This window comes from Hyaena hyaena, unplaced genomic scaffold (genome assembly GCF_003009895.1).
Source record: "Hyaena hyaena isolate Hyena2069 unplaced genomic scaffold, ASM300989v1 scaffold_58, whole genome shotgun sequence".
Lineage (NCBI taxonomy): Eukaryota > Metazoa > Chordata > Mammalia > Carnivora > Hyaenidae > Hyaena > Hyaena hyaena.
The window spans coordinates 3,699,214-3,719,330 of NW_024080689.1; the positions used below are offsets into that span (position 1 = coordinate 3,699,214).

Genomic DNA, 20,117 nt, shown 5'->3' on the forward strand with positions numbered 1-20,117 from the left:
CCCCGTGTCAGCCTCCCACCCCGACTCCCCCCATCCTGCATCGGCCTCCCACCCCCTAAACCCGCCCCCAGGGTCAGCCTCCCACCCCCTAAACTCCAAGCTGCTTCTCTCCCTCTGCACGTTCCACTATCTCCTCATCGGTGCGCTCTGGCTCTCGACCTTCCACGTGGGGGCCACCCCCAGCCCCGCCCGCCCCCAGCTCTCCGCCCCCCCCCACCCCCCCAGCCCCACTGCCCACATCGCGTCTCGCTCCGCGCTCCGCTCACCTCCGCCTCCTCCAGGCGGGCCTGCGCCTCGTCCCGCAGCGCCCGGTGGCGCGCCTCCAGCTGGCGCTCGTGCTCGGCCCGCGCCTGCCGCGCCTCCTCCAGGGCGGCCTTCAGGGTCTCCAGCTGCCGGCGCTCGGCGAGCTGCGCGGCGCGGGCCTCGTCCCGTTCCTCCTGCAGCGCCCGGCCCCGCTGCCGTTCCAGCTCCAAGCTCAGGGTCAGGGCCTGCCTCTCCTCCTCCTGCGGCCCCCGGGGACGGCGCGAGCCTTAGCAAGCCCGCCCGCCGCCAGACTGCGCCCTCGGCCCCACCCTGGGGAGCAGCGCCCTGAGAATCTCGGCTGCGAAAGACACAGCAGGTGGCAGGCCCACGGGCTCGGATATGGTAAATAAGAGCTTCTGTTCCGGAATTAGGTGCATCTGGGTTCAAGTCTGTCGCTTACTATGCGCTCTGAGGCACGCGGCTCAGCCTGAGAGGCCCTAACGCGAGGGTCTGGTGTGAGGATCAAAGTGCAAAGCGCACAGGAGTAACTCATTAGCCCCGTGTCCGGCTCATAGTGAGCACTGGGTCCACAACAGCCGACACGGTCATCGTTAAGGCAAGTTCCATGGAGGCCAGAAAATCCAGCACGCAAAGTCACGTCCTGGCCAGCCAGCGCCCCTCACCGGGACTGTTAAGGGGAGAGGTACCAGGGGCGCCCGGGGGGCTCAGTCGGTTGAGCGTCTGACTTCAACTCAGGTCATGATCCCACGGTTCGTGGGTTTGAGCCCGGCACTGGGCTCTGTGCTGACAGCTCAGAGCCCGGAGCCTGCTTGGGATTCTGTGTCTCCCTCTCTCTCTGCCCTAAAAGATGCGAAGTACCAGCCTGCACGTAGCAAGCACGCCTCATGCATCCGGTGAGTTCCCAGCCTGGCTACTCATTCGCGTGGGTAATCATCTCGTCACTGCAGCAGTGACAAACCTGACAAGTCCCGTCCCACGCCCTGCTTCGCCATGCCCGACGCCACGGCTCCCAAACCTGGCTGACCAAAATCACCTAGGGAAGTGCTGAAGACGGTTAGGCTCCCAGCCCCACCACATACCTACTGGATCAAAACCCCTGGCAATGGGTCCCAGGAATCCACCGTGTAGAGTAATCCCCCAGGCGATTCTAATGAGGACATGATTTGCCAAGTCTCTCAAGCCAACCTGGTGGCGGATCCCCGTTGGCGGAACAAGCGTTCTAAGGAACACACTTTGGGAAACACTCCCCGGTGCAGCTCCCACAACCCGCCAAAGGCAAGAAGCCTTCGAGAAGTTATTAGCAGCCTCCACCAAGGTCACCCCAGCCCGGCATCCTCACCAGCGTCTCTCTTTCCCGTTGCTGCAGTCGGGCGCCTTCCTGCTCACGACTCAGGGCCTCCATGGCCTCAGAAAGGCTCTGCTCCAGGTGGGTTACTGTCTTTCAGGGACCGAGGGACACAAGACAGGTGAACGGAGGGACTCGTACTTCACAAAGCATCAATGAGAAATACTGTAAGGCCTGGGGCGCCTGGGTGGCTCAGTTGGGTGTCTGACTCAGGCTCATGGTTCGTGGGTTCAGGCCCGGCGTCAGGCTCTGTGCTGACAGCTAAGGGCCTGGAATCTGCTTCGGATTCTGTCTTCCCCTCTCTCTGCCCCTCCCCCCACTTGTACTCTGTCTCTCAAAAAAAAGAAAAGCTTTAAAAAACTGTTTTTAAGAAAAAATACCTAACTAAACAACGTGGGGGCCAAAGAGAAGGCCCCAGGGTGTGGGAAAGCCTGGAAGACATGGGCGAGGCAAGTCTGATGGTAAAAACGCTGAAAGGAGAACAGGCCGGCTTCTGGAACCCCGGCTCCGTCGGCTGGGAACCCTGCATCAGAGCGATTTCGACCCCCTTCCCCCCCTTCTACCCGCCAATCTGTGACCGCGGGCCTAGTGCCGTCTAACCCAGCTGGCCCACCTCTTGCTGCTTGCTTCTGGTGAGTTCGGCTGCCTGGCGTTCCTCCTGGAGCCCGCGAAGCACCTCTGCGCGCTCGGCCTCATGCCGGTTCCAGCCCTCCACCACGCGGGCCAGGGTCTCAGGAGGGGAGAGCCGGAGGGCATTTCAAAATCAGTGTTTTGTCTTCTTTCTCCCCTCAAGGTGGGGGGAAGTCCAACAGCCACCTCTTCCCGGAGTCAGGAAACCCACCCCAGCCTGGCTCCCAGCATGAGCACTAAACGCCGGCTATTCCCCCCACCCCCCCACCCCCCGCCGCCATGGAGAGACCGCCCACATTCTGGCCCTCTGACACCTTGTCCAACTGCTCGATCATGACATCCTTCTTGCGGTCGGCGGTCACGGCCACAGCTAACTGTTGCTGAAGCTCCAGCACTCGGGTCTGGAGGCTCTGGATGTGGCGCTCGCAATGCTGGGGAGAAGGGTGACGAGTGGGGGGGGGTGACCATCCCTAATCTGACCAAAGCATTGGACTTCCCAGCTCCTCTCGGGGAAGACGGGCTGGAGACAGGGAGCCTGGGTCCCACGAACAGAGTAGGCTTGGAGAAGAATCAGGAACCCTGGGGCAGGGACTTTGGGAGGCCCAAGACCCCCAACGCCTTCCTCTACCATCTCGGGAGACCGGGGCTTAGCTGCCGGGCTCTCCCCTTTCCTGGATCTCCCGAGAAGAATGTCCGTGAACCTTGTGGCAAGAGCGCAACAGCCCCCACGGCAAAGAGTGGGAAGTAACCCCCTTCAGGAAGCTCATCGGGCACAGGGATGAAACACAGCAGAGAGAGAGCAGAAAGCCCTTCACTCGTGCCCAGGTGGTTTAAGATCGAGGAAGAGACACCACCGCCAGTGACCCTGACGCTGCCTCTGCCCAGCGCCTCTCTGCCCCCTTCACGTAGGCTGCGCGACGTGCGCACAGGAAGCTGGCCACGTCACCAATGGCTGTCAAGCCTTCGCACAAGCCCGCAAGCCTCGTTCATTCACCCCCCACTTACGGGACGTTTCTTTGTGTCGGGCACATTCTAGACCTTAGGGGCGGAACAAGACAGGGCACGGCCCTCGGGGAGCTTGGATTTTAGAGGGGGGAAACGAGATATACGAGGCTGTGATAACCTCTGTGAAGGAAGCAACACAGCGACCCGAATGGAGGCCGGGAGGAGGACCTAACATGCGCCATGTTAGGTCAGACGGTCAAGGAAGACCTCCCTGAAGGGCCATCTGAGCAGGGTCCCGGCTGGCGGGCCCTTCACCCTCAGCCCCGGTCAGCACCCAGCCTATCTGATCGTTGCGGATTTTTAAAAGAAGCCTGGGTGGGGGCGCCTGGGTGGCTTAGTCAGTTAAGCGTCTGACTTTCGCTTAGGTCATGATCTCGCGGTTCGTGCGTTCGGGCCCCACGTCGGGCTCTGTGCTGACTGCCAGCTCGGAGCCTGGAGCCTGCTTCAGACTCTGGATCTCCCTCTCTCTCTGACCCTCCCCTGCTCGCGCTGTCTCTCTCTCTCTCTCTCTCTCTCTCTCTTAGAAATAAATAAAAAAAATTAAAAAAAAATAAAATAAAAGAAGCCTGGGTGACTCACCTTGCGGCGGGTATGCTCCGAATCCAGCGCATCCCTCAGGCCCTGGAAATCGGGGGGATTGGCCGGGGGGCCTGGCCGAAGGCTGGTGTAGCGGGGAAACAGCTCCTCCAGGGCCGGGGCTGAGCTGGACGGAGAGAAGTCCTGCAGGGGCCGGGTGCTAAGCAGACCGGGTAGGGAAAGTCAGGGCTGGGCAAGCTTTCGAGCTCCCCTCATGCAATTGTAACATTTTCTAAACGAGGAGACGGAAACTCAGAAAGGGCAAGGGACTTGCCCAGAGTCACGGAGCTAGATGGTGACCGGGCCACCAACCAACGGCACTTAGGTTCTGTGGGTCACTCTCTAGTGCTCCCCGCAGCAACAGTCTTAGCAGAAACAAGCCACCTCTTCTGGGGGGAAAAGGACTCGAGGTGGGTGGGCAGCCAGGCTCTAGGCAGGAGATGCCCACATTCCTGAAGCAAAGGGTTTAGAAGACGAGAGAAAGGACGAAAACTGAAAGGTAAGGGACAGGCATCGTAGGTCCTTAAGAGGTACAAAGGCAGGAAAGAGAGAACGCAGGAACGGAGCAGTTGGCTTTCCAAGCAAGGGAGCGAGGAGAACCCTCGAGGGGAACTCACTTCAGCAAGGTGGCTGTGCTGTCACTGTCAAAGGAGTCGTCTTCGCGTCTCTCTGAGCCAGCCCCTGGAGTGAGGGGGTCCCCTGCGGGCAGCCGGAGGGACCCCACAGCCAGGGTCAGGTAAGACTTAGGAACAGGGACCACTTGAAGCAGGAGAGGAGAGGGCCCTCCTTTCTACTTCACCCACTCCTCCGGCCCCCCTCCCAAAGACCTGAAGCCTCTCCTCCCGGCATCTCAAGTCTCCCTTCCTCCACCTTCTCCCACCCCTCGCCTTTGGGCTCCTCTTTACGCTCAGGGGTTTACTCACGATAGGCCGTATCGCGTGAGGTCTGGAGCAAGCTCTGGAGTTGACCCCGGACACTTTCCATCTCAAAGATATGCTTCGAACCATCCTAGGAAAAAAGGCAACATGAAAACCAGATACGTGCTGAATAACTTATGTTCTTCCTCCTGCCGAACACCCAAGAATTTTTACTCTGGCACCTGGAAAAGCCAAGAAAAGCAGAGCTGACTCAATTCAAATGTCTACAGAAGCCAGCCGAGTAGTGGAAATGAATGGACTGGGCACATTGAGACCAGACTGGCGAGGATCCTTGCCAAGTAGAGAGCAAATATCTTCTCTGAAGACTGTATGGTCCGTGGCTACCAGTTTCTGCAACTCTGGGAGACCCAACCGGTCTGCAAATTGTTTGCGACGCTTATTTCTAGCCAAAGCTCATAATGATCCTCTCTGCAACATGTGTCATTGATTAGGCTGTGTTTTAATAACTTAGATGCCAAATTTTAAACCATACAATCAAAACAGCTTTGAGCTGGGAGGAGCTCAGCCTATTTTGCTGTCCTTATCCTCGCTCTTAGGGCCCAGCTGCCAATCAAAGCACAGCACAGGGTGCCTCTGACCAAAAAACAGTTAAGTTAGTGACGTTTCACAACTTCCCAAACTATGGTGTCCCTGGGCCACTTTCTGCCTCATCAGCATTTGCTCCCAGGAACAAGCGTGAAGGACTCTGTAGTTTAAAGGAATTTGAAATCCAACAGTAGGGAGTTCAAATCTCAGCAAAGCTTTTTTTTTTTTTTTAACCACCTCCAATTCCAAGACCCTAGAGGTCTCCAAGCCACACCTCGCTCACCTTTTTCTTCAAGTTGTTCTCCAATCCAGCTGACAAGCTGCGACTCAGCTCTTGGGCCAAGCCATCTAACATCTCATGAGGGGGTGGGGAGGACGGGGGCAGGTACAGCTGGGCTCGGGCTGTGGCCTCGGCCTGGCGACTGAGGTGCAAAGAGGCATAGAGCTGGGAGGTCACCTCAGAGGACACCTGGTTCAGCCCAGGGGCTTCTGAGGAGTCACTCAGGAGATCCTCAGCCCGGAGGGGTGAACTGGGGACCGTAGCTGATGTCGCCATGGGTACGAGGAGGAGACAACTGAGGACAGCAGAGCTGGGACTTCCTGGTCCTGCTGGGGGGCAGCGCAGGGGGGAAAGTGCACGGAAGGAGAAGATGTGGGAGAAAGGAGGAAGACTCCAAGCCAAGGATCCTTGGTGAGTGGCGGTAGGGAGGCTTTCTGGTTACAGGTTCCAGAGGCCATGGGAGAGGGCAAGAGCATTTCCTTCCACAGCACCTGGGAACGGTGGGAAAGGAGGGTGCAGCAAGGAGGGGGTGTGCAGAGAAGACGGAGGGGCGACAGCACCCCTGCAGTTCCCGGGAAGGCTGAAAGCTGCAGATCAACTTCTGGCACAGGCCATCACTGGCCAACTGAACTCAGAACGTGCAAACCGAAATGCACCTAAACCCAGTAGGGGCCTAATATCCCTGCAGCCTCCTTATGTGCCCCTCCCCTGGCCCGTCTCAGAGAGGCAGGAACCTCACGCTCCCCACCTGCTCACACCCCTCCGCCATGCACTTTTTCCATCCACGGCCAACCCGCTTGTACATCCCCTCCGACCCCTCCTGGCGAGAAAGCCATAGCAAGGTCCCCTAGAATCCCTCCGTCCTCACTGTCCCGAGACAAACTTCATTAACACTCGTCACCCCCTCAGACCTCTAAAAAGTACACCGCCCTCGAGCCTAGCCCGCGATCCTCTAGGCCGACCACCCCTTGCGACTCCTCGCCACACCGCCGGACCTCAGCCGCCCTCAGTTTGCCAAGGTGTGGACAAGGGATTGTCCCCCTGCCCTGAGCCCCGGTCCCGGAGCCCAAGGACGCCTCCAACACACCCTCACGGCGCTCCCTACACTCAAAACCGTTGGCAGCCTCCCGCCCACCGTCCGCAGCCCCGCCTCGCACGGCTTGATGACGTCACCAGCCCAGCGCTCTCCCTCGCCGCAGCTCGCTCGGCTTCTGGAGGCCGGGAGCCCAAGATGCGCGTGCGCGGCGCCCGCGGCACGGATTGGCTGGGGGAGGTATGGGGCGGAGTTAGTGCCCCGCCAACTGCAGTTTGAGGAGCGGGCGGGGCGGGGCTCCGCAGAAACCGGAAGTGTCTGGTGACGGGCCCTGGGAGCAGTTCCGGTGAGTCCGGGGGAGGGGTTCCCGCCTGGTTGGGGGAGTCCGGGGCCGAAAACTGGAGCGCCCGGGCTGCGGGCGGTCTCGGAGCGAGGCTTACGTTCTCTGCCCTGCAGATGACTGTTCACAACCTGTACCTGTTTGACCGGAATGGAGTGTGTCTGCACTACAGCGAGTGGCACCGCAAGAAGCAAGCGGGGATCCCCAAAGAGGAGGTGACGTGAGGGCCCCGCGCAATCCGGGTGACCTCGCATCTCCAAACGCACAGAGTCCCAGCTCACCCATGCTTCTCCAAACTCCAGCTGCTTCCCACCCCTATGCCGTCAACCGAGAGCTAACTCTGTCCCTCTCCCCTAGGAGTACAAGCTGATGTATGGCATGCTCTTCTCTATCCGCTCCTTTGTCAGCAAGATGTCCCCGCTAGACATGTACGCTGAGTCAAAAGGGATGTTGAGGGAAGGAGGGAAGTCTTGGGAATTTGGGGGTGCGGGAGACTTTGCGGAGTGGAAGAGACATTGGACCCTAAGAGAGGGGAAGGAGACAGAGAGAGAGGGAGAGGGCTGTCTGGAGCGAGAGTGCTGGGGCTGGCTAGAGCGGGGCTGGGGAAAATCTGAAGGTACTGAGGTTGGGTGCAGGGGCCAAATTGAGGGGTGAAGATGGGAGGTGGCTTTACTAAATCAGTCTCCTACAAATGAGGTGTTTAAGGGAGTCGACTTAGGGGAGATCAGAAGTATCTCTTTGGGAGAGATTATGCTCCCATTCCTTACCATCCTCCTCATCTCTGCAGGAAGGATGGCTTCCTGGCCTTCCAAACTAGCCGTTACAAACTCCATTATTACGAGACGCCCACTGGGATCAAGGTTGTCATGAATACAGACCTGGGCGTCGGACCCATCCGAGATGTGCTGCATCACATCTACAGTGCGGTCAGTGCCAGCCCCTGGGACCCTTCCTTCCCCTAAAGCTCCTCAACAACCACAGCCACGTAGAGCCTCAAGACTCCTTCACTTCCCTGCCCTAATCTTACTGTATCGCAGCTTTCTGGAAGCCAAGAGTTTCCCGGGGACTCTGTAGGTCCTTAAACACCACCACTTTGTCCTCAGGGAGGACTTGACTTCCAGCCCTGAATCCTTGTGCATTCACACACCCCGGAGGTCACACTAGGTTTGGGGTTGAAAAGGAGAAGTGGCCAGAGCCTGGCTCTAACCCCCTTCCCTCCACAGCTGTATGTGGAGCTGGTGGTGAAAAATCCTCTGTGCCCACTGGGCCAGACGGTGCAAAGTGAGCTCTTCCGCTCCCGACTGGACTCCTACGTGCGCTCTCTGCCTTTCTTCTCTGCCCGGGCTGGCTGAAGAAAGCACCCTACCTCACCCCCCAGGAGAATCCCTGTCTGCCTGGGGCCCCTCCTAACCTGTGTCACGTGAGGGCTCCTACTGCATGCCTCTCTACGCCCTCAAGTTCCCCAGCAGCCTTCCCAGGGCAACGGCCTAGAGCCGTCATGGGAAGGAAGCCCAGAGGCTTCCTCCAAACCAGGCGCTCTCCACTTTTATCTCCTACCTGATGCTGCAAAAGCACAGAATAAACTTTTGGTAACACTTGGCAGCCTCAGCGTGTCAGTGTGAGTGGTGAATTGGGGTCCTGCCCCACTCGTGAGGGCATCAGCCTTCATCCCCTGAGCCTGTAAAGAGGCTTTGTCCATGGGTTTCTCAATAGTGACAGATCTGGGGCGCCTGGGTGGCTCAGTCGGTTGAGCATCCGGCTTCGGCTCAGGTCATGATCTCACGGTTCATGGATTCGAGCCCCGCATAGGGCTCTGTGCTGACAGCTAGCTCAGAGCCGGGAGCCCGTCTTCGGATTCTGTGTCTCCCTGTCGCTCTGGCCCTCCCCTGCTCACGTTCTCTCTCTCAAAAATAAATTAAAAAAAAAAAACAGTGACAGATCTTACTCGAATTAAGACCCGGGTTATGTCCAGCTAAACCCGTCGTAAGTTTAAAATATCGTGAGTCGAACATGCATTTAACACACCGACTAACCGTCATAGCTTAGCCTAGCCTCCCTCAAATGTGCTGAGAACACTTACATTCGTCTATGGTTGGGCCAAATTATCTAACGCAAAGCCTATTTTATAATAAAGTGTTGAATAGGTCATGTGATTTATTCATTTATTTATTTTACAGAGAGAGTGGGGGGGGAGGGGGCAGAGGGAGAGAGAGAGAATCTTAAGCAGGCTATGCTGAGCGTGGAGCCTGGCATGGAGCTCAATCTCACGACCCTGGGACCATGACCCGAGCCGAAATCAAGACTTGGATTGTCTCTCGACAGACCGAGCCACCCAGGCGCCCCTCATGTGATTTATTGAATACTATACTGAAAGCAAAATCCAGTACGATGGAAGTGTATCAGTGGTGTCCCCTGGTGATCCAGTGGCTGACTGGGAGCTGGGGCTCCCTGCCACTACCCAGCATCAGAAGAGAGGCATCAAAAGATATAGCCGTATATTGCGAGCCCAGAACGATCAAAATTCAGGGTATGATTTCTACTGAAGGCCTATTGCTTTTGTACCGTCATAAAATTTAAAAAATTGCAAGTCAAACCAGAGGTAGGGACCGTCTGCATTGACATTTTGGACTGGAGAAGCCCTTGCTGGGGGCTGTCCTGTGTTTTGTCCTGGCCGCCACTCACCAGCTGCTGATAGCACATCCCCACCCCCAGGCGTGACAGTCAAAACTGTCGCCAGACCTTGCCATACGACCCCTAGGGGTAAGATCGCCCCCGACTGAAACCCATTGCGCTGGAGGAAGGCCGACCCTGCTGCGGGTCCCACGGGCTACGATAGCCATCCGCTGGGATTCCACTCTCCCGGCTTCGCTAAGCACACAGGATATTCAAGCGGCAGAGCCTCCGAAGGCGGGGCTTATGCAGATGAGCGGGGGGCTTGGCTGGGAGGCGGGCGGCCTTATGCAGATGAGGGGGCGGTGCCTGCATGCTGATGATCTGGGCCCGCTGCGGACGCTGCTGGGAGCCAAGCGGTCCCGCTGCGGTTTGGGCTGAGGTGGCATCTCTCTTCCCTAGGTCCCCATCTTCCGAGGACCACCCTTGACCTTTACCCTCTCCCATCTCCCCCTCCTCCTCCCCGCGTCAGGGCCCCGGTATCTGAATATCTGCACGCGTGCGGCCCCCCGCGTCTCTCCCCTTCCGCCGCAAACCCCGCGACCTCCAGCAGCGCGCCCCCGCGGGCCCCAGTCTGCCTGGCGGCTCCCGCCGCAGCCTCCTCCGCCTTCCCGCTCTCCCGGGGCTCGCGCCACTACACCCCCCGCCGTCTGCGCGCGGGCTTCCCTGTTCCCTCCTCCTCCCGCCCCCTTGGAGCCCCCTCCCCCGCCCCGGCCAGCAGGCATGCAGGTGTCTATCGCTTGTACCGAGCAGAACCTTCGCAGCCGGAGCAGTGAGGACCGTCTGTGTGGACCCCGGCCGGGCCCCGGGGGCGGTAATGGCGGGCCGGTCGGCGGGGGGCATGGGAATCCTCCGGGGGGAGGAGGGTCGGGCCCTAAGGCCCGGGCCGCACTGGTCCCCCGACCCCCAGCGCCTGCGGGGGCCCTCCGAGAGAGCACCGGCCGAGGCACTGGCATGAAATACAGGTATGGGGGTGGCCGAGCAGCCCACCCCATCTGCTCCCCTTTCCTGACCCCTGAGGCTTCCTGGGATGCCACCGGGACCCCTCAATCTTCGCTAAGAAGGTCCCAGATCGCTCCATCTCTTCTTCCCATCACCGGGGCGCTCCCTTACTCCGTCCCTCTCTTTGTCTTCGTGGATCCCCCGAGTAGGAGAAAATCAACTTTACCGAGGCTGACCCATCCCGGCAGAGCCCAGGGATGCCCCTGCGCTTCTCTCCTTACCCCCAGGAAGGCCAGGGACGCACGGATCTCCAGGCTGGGCCCCCTCTGGGATGGAGTGTCCTTGGGGGGGGGTGTCCTGGGAAGAGGGGGAAGGAAGCGGCTTCTCACTCTGGCCTGCTCAAGCTGCTTGACCCAGATACTGCCCCCACCTGCCCCAAGGGCCGGGTCTCCTGCCGCTTTTCTTGGTGGGGAGGGGAGGGGGGCTCTTGGAAGCAGGGAGCTCCCCTCTCAACCCCATGCTGAGGGACAGGGGCCTGGTGGGGAAGGTGGACTGAATCATAACTGACTTTCTCGAGAACCACTGGGCTCTCAGAAGTTGCATGGGGGGGTGGGGGAAGGGAGGGGCTTCTGCCTGGGAGTGAGCAGAGGTCACTGATCTGACCTGACTTTGTCTCTTGACTGTCTGATCTCCTCCTGTGTCGGCTCTGAGAAGCTGAGCCACCCACCTACCCACCGGAGGAGGCCTTGGGAGGAGGGGGCTCTCTGGTTCAGAGACAGACTCCACAAGGCAACAGCAGAGGAGGGGGGAAGAGATAGAACTGGACTTTCCTGTGAGAGTCCCCACTCAGGTGTCCCACCTGTGTTTTGGGGGCCCATCCGCCTAGCCCATCCGGGGACCCTTGCCTGCCTGAGTGCCTAAACCTGACCTGGTTTGCCCCCTTCCACCTCTGCATCTGCCCTGTAGCACAGCCCCCTCTATCCAAGGGTGTGATTTCACCAGCTCATCGCCATCAGCCCGTCACATTCCTCCCAGCCCTGAACTCCACACATGCCAGAGGTGACTGGAACACAAGACCCCAGCAGAAGAAACACAAACCAGGCAGTACACCTTCCATGTGCTAGGAGGGACAGGGGCGCTGGACGTTGGCTCCAGAGTCATTTATTTGTGCAGCTATGGTAGCACTGCCCAATGCCATACGCCCACTGGGTCTAGTTCCTTTGGACTCAGATGATACCCTGAGGGCTTCCCATTCTGGAAGGAGAGGAGCTGGGGGTGGATAAGCTCTGCCCTTAATGGAGGCTCCACCCCTTCCTGCCGCTTCTGTACCCTGCAGGAACCTGGGGAAGTCTGGTCTTCGGGTATCCTGTCTTGGCCTAGGTGAGTTCGAGAAAGAGGAGGAACGAAGGGGGAGGGGGCATTTGTGGCGTGCCTCCCACCTGACTTCTCTCTTGCAGGCACCTGGGTCACGTTTGGTTCTCAAATCTCGGATGAGGTATAAGTGATGGGACCTGGAAGCGGGGTGAGGGGCTGTGAGGGACCCAGAAAAAAGGGATGTGGGTTTGGAGAGGGGTTTGGCCAACACACACGGAAAATGGCGGACCTGAGGCTGGAGGCTGGGGGTGGGGGAGAACGGGAGGCCCGGGCCGAGGTGCCATGGGCGGGGTGCAGCGAGGGGGGTACCCCAGGGCCAGTGGGTGGTCTTCATCTCTCTCTCTCACCTCCCTAGACAGCAGAGGACGTGCTGACAGTAGCCTATGAGCATGGTGTAAACCTGTTTGACACGGCTGAAGTGTACGCAGCGGGAAAGTAAGGACGGGGGTGAAAAAAGCCAAGTTGGAAGGCTAAGAGAACCTCGGGGCTTCTTGTTTTCCCTCTGGGGGACCCTGGGAATTCTGTAAACCGAACTTCCAACCTTTCAGCCCACGGGCCCCCAAAGCACTATGGGAATTGTAGTCCCAACAACAGTTTAGAGGGCAGAGGGTGTCCTGTGCAGTCAAAATGAAATAAAACCAACAAATATACCCTGGGCATCGGTTATGTGCAACGATGTGAGGATTGCAAAGCTGAATTTTCAAACACGCCATGCCACACATCACATGCCTATGGCTCCACACTGGGAGTAGCTATGACCTAGGATGACCTTGCCCCGCCTCTTCTCCATCTGGAAAACTCTTCTGCTCATCCTCAAGACTTGGCCCAAACATCAGCTCCTCCGAGAAGCCTTTGCCCAGCTCCCCAAATTGGTCACCACTCACCTCAGGTCCTAAAGCCCTTTATCCTGCCCTCTGATGCACGGCCTGTCAGGTACTGGTTTATGTCCCCATACTTGCTGCCTGAGAGGCTCAACCTTCCATGGGATTGTCTGGCACAGAGCAGGCACTGTTTGCGGGATGACGACATGCCCTCTTAAGGCTCATAGTCGAAATGGTTAAACAAACCCCAAAGAGAGAGATACGGAAGGTTAAATAACGGGAAAACCTCAGTAACAGTCCACCAAGTCCATTTAAGACTTGTCACGTGTTCATTAGTTGCTAATTAAGTGCCAAAGAATTGAGCCAATAAAAGTTATGGAAAGTGACAAGCGGGGCTGACTGCAGACTATGGCGATTGGAGAACATTTTCAATTAAAATGAAACGGAATCCAAGCTAAGCTTTGGACGGCGTGTGGGATTTTGCAGAGGCTCAACGAAGGGAGAGGGCAACCCAGATGGTTCGAACCAGACCACATAACGCAGTGTTCCTCCCCCCCTCCCCCAACTTTACTACTCTGTTCCTCTCTCATCATCTTATTCTATCCCTTTGGCATCTGGAACAGAGCTTGGTACACAGTTGATGTACAACTGATTATTTGTTGTAGGAATGAAAACTAAGGGACTACACCCCTCCTTCTGGGAGCCCTTCTAATTTTGTCCAGGATGGTCTGACGCTCTAATGGGCTCCTGGCTTAGGGTCCACTTTATGAGGGAGGACATCCATTGAAGGGAAAGGTGGGGAGGAGGGGAAGGAACTGACCCACATCGGAGGGGTCAGTGCCTCTGCATTGTCTTTCTTCTAGGGCTGAAAGGACCCTAGGCAACATCCTCAAGAGCAAAGGATGGAGGTGAGACTGGGTTTCGAGGGGCTGCTGGGGAAATGATCATCCAGCGCCCCTTCTCTTGCTTGTCTCTTTTTCCCATGTTCCAGGAGGTCAAGCTATGTCGTCACCACCAAGATTTTTTGGGGAGGACAGTAAGTGGCTGCCACGCTCTATTTGGGGAGATCTACGGAGAATGTGCATGGCAGAGGTGTGGGTACGGCTGCTACCCCAGATGTGCGCCCTGCCCGTGAGGACCCACGCAATCCCAGTTTCTCATGGTGCCAGGCCAGCCCCAGCCCCCTACCTTGGTCACACCTCATCTTTGACTTACCTTTTCCTGCAGGGCAGAGACTGAGCGAGGCCTGAGCCGCAAACACATCATTGAGGGTGAGAGCTAGGGCTGGGAAGCTGCCGTGGCTGGGAACAGAGCCAGCGGCGTTGGGGACATCCTTGGAGGCTTTGGATAGGGGAGCGGGGAGTTAGGTGGCCGTGGCAAGGGGGGAATGTCTAAATCCTTCGGGGAAACCGAGGCTGCAGTGCTTGACTTCCTCTCCCCACCCCTGCCCCAGGCTTGCAAGGGTCCCTGGAGCGCCTCCAGCTGGGATACGTGGACATCGTCTTCGCCAATCGCTCAGACCCCAATAGTCCCATGGAGGGTAAAACCGGCACCCCGACCCTGACGATCCCCTAAAAGAGCACTGCCTCAGACTCTCAGCAGGAAGCCAGCCCCTGCTCAGGAGGCCTCCCAACCTCCACAGTGGAGGCTCGGCCCCCAGGTCTTGGATGGGGAGGGAGGTGAAGTGCAGGTACAACCTGTCTGATTACACAGGGATGCCTGGGGTCTCGGTGGGGGCAGGCAGCGGGCTACACATCCGGAGCCCTGGATGCCAGGGGTCTGACAGTGAGATTCCCTCTCTCCCGCGCGCCTAGAGATCGTGCGAGCCATGACCTATGTCATTAACCAGGGCCTCGCCCTGTACTGGGGGACATCCCGATGGGGAGCTGCAGAAATCATGGTGAGCCTCCCACCCCGCTTCCCCCCTCCTCCTCCCACAACCGGTTCCCCCCTTTCCCACAGCCGCTCCGAACCCCACTCCACGGAAGGAGGGGGAGTGGAAGGCCATGGGAAAGAGTGCTCTGACCGCCGTCTCTTCCCCACCCCACCCCAGGAGGCCTACTCCATGGCCAGACAGTTCAATCTGATTCCGCCCGTGTGCGAACAGGCAGAGCACCGTCTGTTTCAGAGAGAGAAGGTGGAGACGCAGCTGCCGGAGCTCTACCACAAGATTGGTTCGCAGCCCCCTATCCCTGCCTGTCCCTCGGCCTGACTGTCACCTAGATCCCTTCCCCCACATCCAGTCCTCTCCCTCGTAGGTGTTGGCTCGGTCACCTGGTCACCCCTGGCCTGTGGCCTTATCATGAGCAAGTATGATGGGCGAGTCCCAGATACCTGCAGAGCCATCAAGGTGAGACCTGGGGGCTCAGGGCCGCAGGACCGGGCTATCTGGGGGGCTCTGGGCGGTGGGGGAGTGGCCTCTGCCCATTCTTGTTGGCCTCCAGAGCTACCAGTGGCTCAAGGACAGAGCGCAGAGTGAGGATGGCAAGAAGCCACAAGCCAAAGTCATGGACCTCCTTCCCGTGGCGCACCAGCTGGGCTGCACGGTGGCACAGCTTGCTATCGGTGAGACGCTGGCTGCCCTGGACCCTGCCGGGCCTCATCGCCTGCGGGGAAAACCCCCAAACCCAAGACCGGTTTGTCCCCACGGAGGCCCCGCTTCCCCGGAGACACTTCTGAGGTCTGCATGCCCACTGTTGCCCATCAGTTCTCTCTCTTATCTCCTCCGGCCCCAGCGTGGTGTCTCCGCAGCGAGGGTGTCAGCTCCGTCTTGCTGGGGGTGTCAAGTGCAGAGCAGCTGATTGAACACCTGGGGGCCCTACAGGTGAGCCGGGGACTCAGGCACAGCCCATCTCTGTCCCCTTCTCCCAACAGTCAGGGCCTCGCCGTGCAACCCGTGATGGGCCTGGGAGGTCAACCACTACAAAGTCCCCACTTTGCAGAGGAGAGGCCCCCAGAGCGACAGAGGGCGAGGCAGGGGCGCGGCTGAGACTCTCCTCCCCGCCGAGCTGCTCCCCGGGCCCTGCAACCTCACGCCCTTCTTCAGCGTCCTCTCCACCACTGGCTTCTCCTGCAGGTGCTGAGCCAGCTGACGCCGCAGACGGTGATGGAGATAGACGGGCTTCTGGGGAACAAACCGCATTCCAAGAAATAGTCCGTCCCGGGGCGCAGGCACCCACAGCGGGGCCGCCGCACCCGCCGAGAAGCGCTGCCCCGCAGCCGTCCCCCCTCCCCCCGCCCCCGGATCCCTCCACGCCGCGGCTGGAGCCGGGAGGCCCCGCCCACCAACGAGTCCCGGCTTCGAGTAGCGCTGCGCATGAACAAAGCGATATCCTCCCGCGGCGGGGCTCGCCAGGGCAAGTAGTGCGCCGCCGCCAGCTGCGTCCTTCCAGGCCTTCCTGCTAACCCTGGGCATGAGCCGCCGGGCTGTCCCCTCTCGGCCACCTGGTCTCGCTCCCTTCTCTCTTCCCCTAATCGCCGCCGAGGCCCGGGGGCGGGAGAGACACAAAAACAGGGCAGATACGGGAGACAGGCAGATTACCTCAACCGTGGCCCTTGGCATGTCATCAAGGGGTAATAGCCTAATAAGAAGGGACTTGTGATGTCATCTGGGACAAAGGACATGGGGCTGTGACCGTATCCGGTACAAAGGCAGCCAGGCTGGTCCTGGCGGGAGGGAAATGATCATCTTTGAGGACCCTGCCTCGCAGCCGAAGGGGGAGGGGGCGGGGGAGGCTCAAAATTAGCACTGGTGTCAATACTTCATTCTTGCCGAGAGGGGGGTCTGGTGGGAAATACCGCACTGTGACACCGCTCTGCCGCGGGTCAAGGGAAATTCGATGGCAGATGTATACATAGCATGTGCTGGCGAAAGTGGTTAGGGTGGCCTCTCGGAAAAGTTGGGCTGTGCTTTGAAGGGGGGACCTAGTGACAGCCTTCTGGTCACGGAGGACACATGGGGCCAACATAAAAATGTCCGGGGATAGACTTTTGAGCCTTGAGCAGGACTTCCTACCTGGCAATGGAAGACTACAGTCTTCCTTCTGGCAATAATCTTACAGCAATAATGATGGGTCCTCGTCTGTAAAGACTTCCCAGGGAACTTGTAAATAAACTCGGCTTGATCCTCAATCACGGTGTCTGATATTGCACGGGGGTCTCAGTCTCAGACATCAGGCCTTCGCCTAGCTCCCTGCCATTAGAGAGCTCCAGTCCTAGCCTTCTCTCCAACGACCTGGGTTGACATCATGTTGGTAGTCACTGCCCTCGCCAGGGACCCGGGCCCAGACACCCCAGGCCCCACCCTTCCTTCAGTCACTGCATGCCTTAGGACCCAGCCATCTGGCTTCATCGTCGCCTTGCCGCTCCCTCTGACACCCATGCCTTAGAGTTGTTTAAAGCTAACGTTAGCCACACTTCTCGTATGTTTCACTTCCCTTTTCCTGATCCCCCCACACACGTGCCAAGGAGCTCTCTGGGTGGTTTTCTCAGGGCTGAACGGGAGGGGCTCTTCTGAGGTGGAGGCTTTGGGATTTGGTGGAGGAGAGGTACGATGAAAACCGGTCTGCGGTTGAGATGATGCAGAGAAAGGGAGGGAAAGGAGTTTTCATGGAGGAAAAAAGAAGACCAGTGAAAGGTCAGGCGTGAGGGTGGCAGGAAAGCAGAGACTCGAATGGGATTATGTCAGATACCCCCCCCATCTTCCCCGGGGGGGAGTCCGATTCCCCCGGGGACACGAAGTGGGTGGAAAGTTCCACAGATCACAAGACGGGGGAGGATGAGCTCTGCCTTCCTTAAAATACAACCTCACCACCTCCTTTCTGTGCGTCCTCGCCCTTCCTCAATCCTGGAGCGGAGGGAGCAGAGTAAAACCAATTTCCAAAAAGAGAAAAGTCAGCAGCCTCCCATTTGCTGGCTAGCAGCCGACCGGATCCACTAATGAACACGTACATCCCTCCTGACATCTCCCACTCGCTTTGGGAGACTGGCGGAAACCGGGACGTAAATCGCATGACTAAACTATGATTATTCATTCTGTCACAAACATGCAAGAATTTCTAAATTCAAAATAGTATTCTCTTTAAATGGTTACCTCGGAGGATTATCCGTTTATTTTAATAACGTCTCCCCAGACCCTTGCTCAAAATGCTAAAAAAAAAAAAAAAAAAAGGGCTCTTAGGAATTGCCTCCTGTTTGTAAAGGGCTTGTAAGAAATCCTCCTTTATAGTCACACCTCATTTACGGTATTTATCACGCACCTCATTCACTAATTTAACAAGTATTTATTTATTGAGTCCCACTATGGTCTGGCACAGGGATACAGTGGTAAACAAAATCACACCCAGAACAGCCTGCAGGGACTTTACAGATGGGAACGGCGAACAAGTCGCCCCCCAAAAGACACAAATTTCTGTTGTCCAAAGTTCAAAGGCAAGCACTTGGTGTCACCTGAGTCCACAGCAGTATTTGACAAGGTGAGGCTTGGCGCTGGAGGATGAGTGGGGGGTAACAGAGGAAAGCGGGTTACGGGAATAGCGCACCCAGAAGCTTCGTGGCAGAAAGGAACGTGTGTGCCAAAGGTCAAAGCTAGAGGGTCTAAAGAGAGAATGGAAGCCAACTGAGAGACACGGGTAGGTTCAGGGCATACAGGACCGTAGAGGGCACTCTGGAATATTCTTTTCATCCTAAGGGCAATAGGAAACCCTCTATATCAGTTATCCATGGACACACCCAATTCACCCCCAAGATTTAGTGGCTTGAAACAACTTTTTAAAACTTTGATCCCACCCCCCCTTACTCTGTGGCTTGGCTGTTTCCATTGCTGTTTTCACCTGGAACCTGGACTCGCTCACGTGGCTGGAGGCGGCTGGAGGGTCGGCCGAGTGGGAAAATAGACGGCCTCACTGGTACATCTGGCTATTGGCTAGGACTCCTCGGTTCTCTGTGTAGCCTCATCTGCTGGTAAATTTCCTTACGTAATAGACTCGGGGCAGCTGAAGGGGTGAAGGCAGAGGCTGCGAGGCCCCTGGAGGACCATTCCCAGAACTCGCACTACATCACTTCTGCCATGTTCTGTCCGTGCAGGCAAGTCACAAGGTGAGCCCAGAATCAAGGGCCAGGGGCAGCCCCCAACTCCTGCCGGGAGGAGCGGCAGAGAGACGGCAGAGGAAACGTGGAGCTAGTCCACTATCACCGCGTTAAAAGGTTTTAAGCAGGGATGGAAGTGGTGTGTGGTGGGACTTGGCTGGGCTTGAGATCTAGAAAGATCACTGTAAGCAGCGTAGGGAGAAGCCTGGAGAAGGCCAGATGGCTGTGGACAGACTGCCTGAGAGGCTCCTACCAGGGCCTAAGCGGGGGATGAGGGCGCCCGGGACCGGTGCGGTGTTCTGTAAGTGGAGAGAAAGTAGGTGCGCCAGGGAGACGTTCAGGACGCAAGAAGAGCAGGGCTTGCTGAGGAGTCGGTAAAGGAAGGTGTGAGTGAGTGGGGATCGAGGATGATTCTGGAGCTGGGTAAAGAAAGAGGTGGGAGGGGCGCCTGGGTGGCCTAGTCGGTTAAGTGTCTGACTTTCGCTTAGGTCATGATCTCGCGGTTCGTGGGTTCGAGCCCCTGGAGCCTGTTTCAGAGTCTGTGACTCCCTCTCTGTCTGACCCTCCCCTGCTCACGCTGTCTCTTTCTCTCCTAGAAATAAATAAAACATTAAAAAAAAAGAAAAGAAAAGAAAGAGGTGGGAAACATGGGAAAAGTGCTGATTCGGACGAAGAGAGCGCCACTTCGGGTTTTTGACGACAAACAAGATAGGAAGGTCGGAGCTTAGTCTAAGGCTTGGGGGTCATTTACATCATCACATCTGCCCCAGATGGTTCACGTGTAACCACCACCTGCAGATGTGAAAGGGTGTGAGGAGACTTATGAACACCAGTCCAAAGCGAAGTTCCAGAAACAGATTTGAATTATGACAGTATCGTTGGCCTAAGTAGACAGCGTCCCCCAAGCGACCACGAGGACAATACAACTAGAAGTTCTCCAATGTTCGCTTACAAGTAATGTATATACACCTCCTTGCAAACCGATTCTCCGTTAGGGTTTTAACAACCTACTTAAAAAACAAACCCAGCATGGAACGCGTGGGTGGCACAGTCGGTTGAGCATCCGACTAGGGCTCAGGTCCCGCTCCCACGGCTGGTGGGTTGGAGCCCCGCGTCCGGCTCTGTGCGGACAGCTCAGAGCCTGGCTTGCTTCAGGTTCTGCCTCCCTCTCTCTGTCTCTCCTCTGCTCGTGTTCTCTCTCTAATAATATAAAATAAAACATTTTTTAAAAAATAGCATCTACAGGGGCGCCTGGGTGGCTTGGTCGGTTGGGCGTCCGACTTTCGC

The 20,117-nt window shown here is 57.6% G+C and overlaps 3 protein-coding genes across 7 annotated transcripts in view; 2 read left to right on the top strand and 1 right to left on the bottom strand.

Annotated features, from left to right (window-relative positions):
- Window positions 1-6,739, bottom strand: part of CNTROB (centrobin, centriole duplication and spindle assembly protein) — a 24,129-nt gene extending 17,390 nt beyond the window's left edge. For all 4 annotated transcript variants that reach the window (XM_039231510.1, XM_039231511.1, XM_039231512.1 and 1 more), the window contains exons 1-8: window positions 5,567-6,739; window positions 4,744-4,828; window positions 4,438-4,519; window positions 3,824-3,980; window positions 2,554-2,670; window positions 2,223-2,339; window positions 1,604-1,702; window positions 267-503 (exon numbers count right to left, since the gene is read on the bottom strand). In XM_039231510.1, coding sequence (XP_039087441.1) covers window positions 267-503; window positions 1,604-1,702; window positions 2,223-2,339; window positions 2,554-2,670; window positions 3,824-3,980; window positions 4,438-4,519; window positions 4,744-4,828; window positions 5,567-5,839 — 1,167 coding nt within the window. In that variant the 5' untranslated portion in view covers window positions 5,840-6,739. The remainder of the gene's footprint in view (window positions 1-266; window positions 504-1,603; window positions 1,703-2,222; window positions 2,340-2,553; window positions 2,671-3,823; window positions 3,981-4,437; window positions 4,520-4,743; window positions 4,829-5,566) is intronic.
- A 144-nt stretch (window positions 6,740-6,883) lies between these two features.
- On the top strand, window positions 6,884-8,538 carry TRAPPC1 (trafficking protein particle complex 1). Its single transcript, XM_039231540.1, has 5 exons — window positions 6,884-6,942; window positions 7,053-7,151; window positions 7,294-7,364; window positions 7,724-7,862; window positions 8,160-8,538. The coding sequence occupies exons 2-5, from the start codon at window positions 7,053-7,055 to the stop codon at window positions 8,286-8,288; spliced, it is 438 nt and encodes a 145-aa protein (XP_039087471.1). The 5' UTR covers window positions 6,884-6,942; the 3' UTR covers window positions 8,289-8,538.
- A 736-nt stretch (window positions 8,539-9,274) lies between these two features.
- Window positions 9,275-16,874, top strand: KCNAB3 (potassium voltage-gated channel subfamily A regulatory beta subunit 3). 2 transcript variants are annotated; one of them, XM_039231539.1, is made up of 14 exons: window positions 9,275-10,571; window positions 11,885-11,928; window positions 12,006-12,043; window positions 12,278-12,357; window positions 13,607-13,651; window positions 13,735-13,779; window positions 13,971-14,014; window positions 14,197-14,283; window positions 14,558-14,643; window positions 14,797-14,917; window positions 15,002-15,093; window positions 15,188-15,308; window positions 15,479-15,567; window positions 15,820-16,874. In XM_039231539.1, the coding sequence occupies exons 1-14, from the start codon at window positions 10,330-10,332 to the stop codon at window positions 15,895-15,897; spliced, it is 1,212 nt and encodes a 403-aa protein (XP_039087470.1). In that variant the 5' UTR covers window positions 9,275-10,329; the 3' UTR covers window positions 15,898-16,874. The 2 variants fall into 2 exon arrangements, with proteins under 2 accessions (XP_039087470.1, XP_039087469.1); XM_039231538.1 differs by having other exon boundaries at window positions 15,188-15,567; window positions 15,820-15,907.
- The last annotated feature ends 3,243 nt before the right edge of the window (window positions 16,875-20,117 follow it).